Consider the following 3290-nt stretch of genomic DNA (forward strand, 5'->3'; position numbering starts at 1 on the left):
ACACACACACACACTAGGGGCCCAGCACACAAATTTGTGCACCTTGACTGCGGCTCCCAGGCCAACGCCCCACGGGGAGCTTCTAGCTGCCGACCCTGGAGGGGCTGCGCTGTCCTTCACTCCCTCCCACCATGGCCCCTGGTCCCCTGTCTGCCAGCAGCCCCGAGCATGCCCCCTGGTGGTCAGCACACATCATAGTGACTGGTTGTTGGGTGTTCCACCATTCAGGTGTTCCACCGTTCGGTCTATTTGCATATTAGCCTTTTATTATATAGGATATATATTTTTTATTGATTTCAGAGAGGAAGGAAGAGGGAGAGAGAGATAGAAACATCAATGATGAGAGAGAATCATTGATTCGCTGCCTCCTGTACGCCCCTACTGGGGATTGAGCCCGCAACCCGGGCACATGCCCTGACTGGCAATTGAACCCTGACCTGGTTCATGGGTCAATGCTCAACCACTGAGCCACACTAACAGGCCACTTCACCCTTCTTGACCACAATTTCCTTATCTGTAAAATGGGATAATAGGAGAACCAACCCCTCCTAGGGCTGCTGTGAGAATAAAATGCATTAAGAAGAGAATAAAAGGCACCCAGCATGGGACCTGGAAGGTGGCTGGCACTCCCTGAATGTTTGCTGCTGCTGCTGTTGGAAAGATAAGGGTTGGCATGTCAGACAGAGGAATGTGGTGACTCAGCCCCTCGCGTCTCTCTTGCAGAGGGCACGAGACATCCAGGTGACTGTGGAGCAGTGGGGCTGCCCGGATTGGACCCTCATGGTGAACCCTTATAGCTCCATAAGGAAGGTCAAGGAGAGGATCCAGCGGAGACAGTGCTGCACGGGCCTGCAGCGTCTGTCCTTCCAGACTCCGGGCGGCGAGCGGAAGCTCCTCAGCAGCCGCAGCTCCCTGGCCGAGTTCGGGATATTCTCCGACACGCGCATCTGCCTGCTGGAGACCATCCCCCCGGAGATCCAGGTCTTCGTGAGGAATCCGGAAGGTGGGAGCCACGCCTATGCCATCGACCCCAACAGCTTCGTGCTGGGCCTGAAGCAGCAGATAGAAGACAAGCAGGGGCTGCTCAGAAAGCAGCAGGAGCTGCAGTTCCTCGACCAGGTCCTGCAGGACTGGTCGGTTTTGGGGAGCTATGGTATCAAGGACAGCGACACCCTCATCCTCTCCAAGAAGAAAGACACACATTTCCCATTTCTGCCCAGCTAGTTTCCTCTGGGGAACCTCTCTGGGCGGTTCTGCCATCTAATCCAGGACCCACCCTATCAATCACTCCTTCAGCTGCTGAAGGGCCCCAGGTCTTCTCCAGCTTTGTAAAGAGTTACCCCAGCCCTCCCTGCCTGGAGGAACGGGGAGGGTGTGAGTGATTAGATATACTGTGAACATAAAAACATTCAAACCTGTAAAGGATTTTTGTGAGTTTATTTGAGCCAAACTGTCGACAATTGCCAGGAAGCAGAACCTCAAGAAATTGAGATAATGCTCCAGAGAATGGCGGGTTACATCTGTATTTATCCATTGCAATCAAAGGAAGGGACGTAGGTGGGGTACATGAAATCCACTGGTGATAGACTAGAGAGGCGGGAGAAAGCAAAGCGGGGAAACCCCTGGGATTGGATAAAAAGTAAAATGATGGACACATACTTAGGTGGGGGCAGGAACAATGAACATGATAACAATGAAGGAATCTGTGGTCTCTGTCCTGGCGCCCAGGCACATTACGTTGTGCCCCAAGGGGTCCAGAAAAAGGGAAGTTACAAGTTACTCAGACATTTCAAGGGTATGTTATAGATGCAAAAGACAGGCTCAGTTAGGGTAAAGGTTGACCTCGTCAGTGAAGATACTGGCCTAGGATGTAACTACCCACCATCACTGCTTTTAGTTAAAGTTTAATTTCAGACCATCCTTTGTGGTGACTTTAGGTCTCTGAGTTTGCAAGACCGCCCTGCAGGCCTCCCCTGAGCCTGTCAGGTTTGCATGTGGCCCCTTTCGTCCACAATACAAATGAACAGACCACATATGACAATAGAATTCTGACCCACAATCTCTGCAGCCACCACTTTGGGAAGCCAAACCACAACCTGTGCAGCAATCAACACAAAATCGCCAGGACTTGGTCAATAGCTGCCAGTTTCCTTAACCTCCCCTCCCCTCCCCGCTGTCTTCCAACTCAGGACCGAGCAGAGGAAACCAAATAACCTCGCTAACAATCACATAGGATGATTTCCTGCTTCTGGATAGCCTGCCTCCAGCCACCCCAGGCCCCCACCTCAGCCAGGGCACACCTGAGGCCTTCTCCCTCTTCCACTATAAAACGTTCCCATCGCTTGTCTTCGAGTCTGCCAAATGCATTTGGGTGCCTCCCTTGCTACAGCAAGTTGGGAATAAATAACCTTTGTTGCTTCTCTTTTGGATGGTCTTCATTTCTTTCCACTGGAGCTAATGCTGTCCTAGTGGTTATTGCTTAATCCTTTGAGCCTCAGAGTGGTCATCAACATTGTCTACAACCTGCCAGGGGCTGGGGCCATACTCTGCGATGTGGTACTTCTCGCCCTACTCACTTTCAATAGAATATAAAATGCATCTTATGATTGGTTCTCAAAGCCTCTGGGAAATTTATCCATAGTAACCTGCCTAATTCCCACCTCTTTTTGCCTTCAGGGGCAGAAAGAGTGCCTCATTTCCCTCGGGTAGTCAGGCTAGACCAGTGATGGCGAACCTATGACACACGTGTCAGAGGTGACACGCAAACTCATTTTTTTGGTTGATTTTTCTTTGTTAAATGGCATTTAAATATATAAAATAAATATCAAAAATATAAGTCTTTGTTTTACTATGGTTGCAAATATCAAAAAATTTCTATATGTGACACGGCACCAGAGTTAAGTTAGGGTTTTTCAAAATGCTGACACGCCGAGCTCAAAAAGTTCGCCATCATTGGGCTACCAGGGTGGGCAAACTTTTTGACTCGAGGGCCACAATGGGTCTTAAACTGGACTGGAGGGCTGGGACAAAAGCATGGATGGAGTGTTTGTGTGAACTAATATAAATTCAAAGTAAACATCATTACATAAAGGGTACGGTCTTTTTTTTTTTAGTTTATTTTTTATTCATTTTCAAACGGGCCCGTAGGTTTTGCCCCACGGATGGGAAGAACCCCTGCCCCTTCCCCCATCTTTTGAATCCTTTCACATTTAGAGGAAAATGGGACAAAATTCCTGGTGTGTGGGGGTGGGGGGGGGGTGTGTGTGGTTTGAAAAGAAAAAAGTCCACCT

General features: G+C 49.5%; 1 protein-coding gene across 1 annotated transcript in view; it reads left to right on the forward strand.

Annotated features, from left to right (window-relative positions):
- Positions 1 to 1422, forward strand: part of OASL (2'-5'-oligoadenylate synthetase like) — a 16991-nt gene extending 15569 nt beyond the window's left edge. The window contains exon 6 of the mRNA XM_023760408.1: positions 724 to 1422. Within this exon, the coding sequence (XP_023616176.1) occupies positions 724 to 1224 (501 nt within the window). The 3' untranslated portion in view covers positions 1225 to 1422. The remainder of the gene's footprint in view (positions 1 to 723) is intronic.
- The last annotated feature ends 1868 nt before the right edge of the window (positions 1423 to 3290 follow it).

This window comes from Myotis lucifugus, unplaced genomic scaffold (assembly GCF_000147115.1).
Source record: "Myotis lucifugus unplaced genomic scaffold, Myoluc2.0 scaffold_181, whole genome shotgun sequence".
In the NCBI taxonomy this organism is placed as follows: domain Eukaryota; kingdom Metazoa; phylum Chordata; class Mammalia; order Chiroptera; family Vespertilionidae; genus Myotis; species Myotis lucifugus.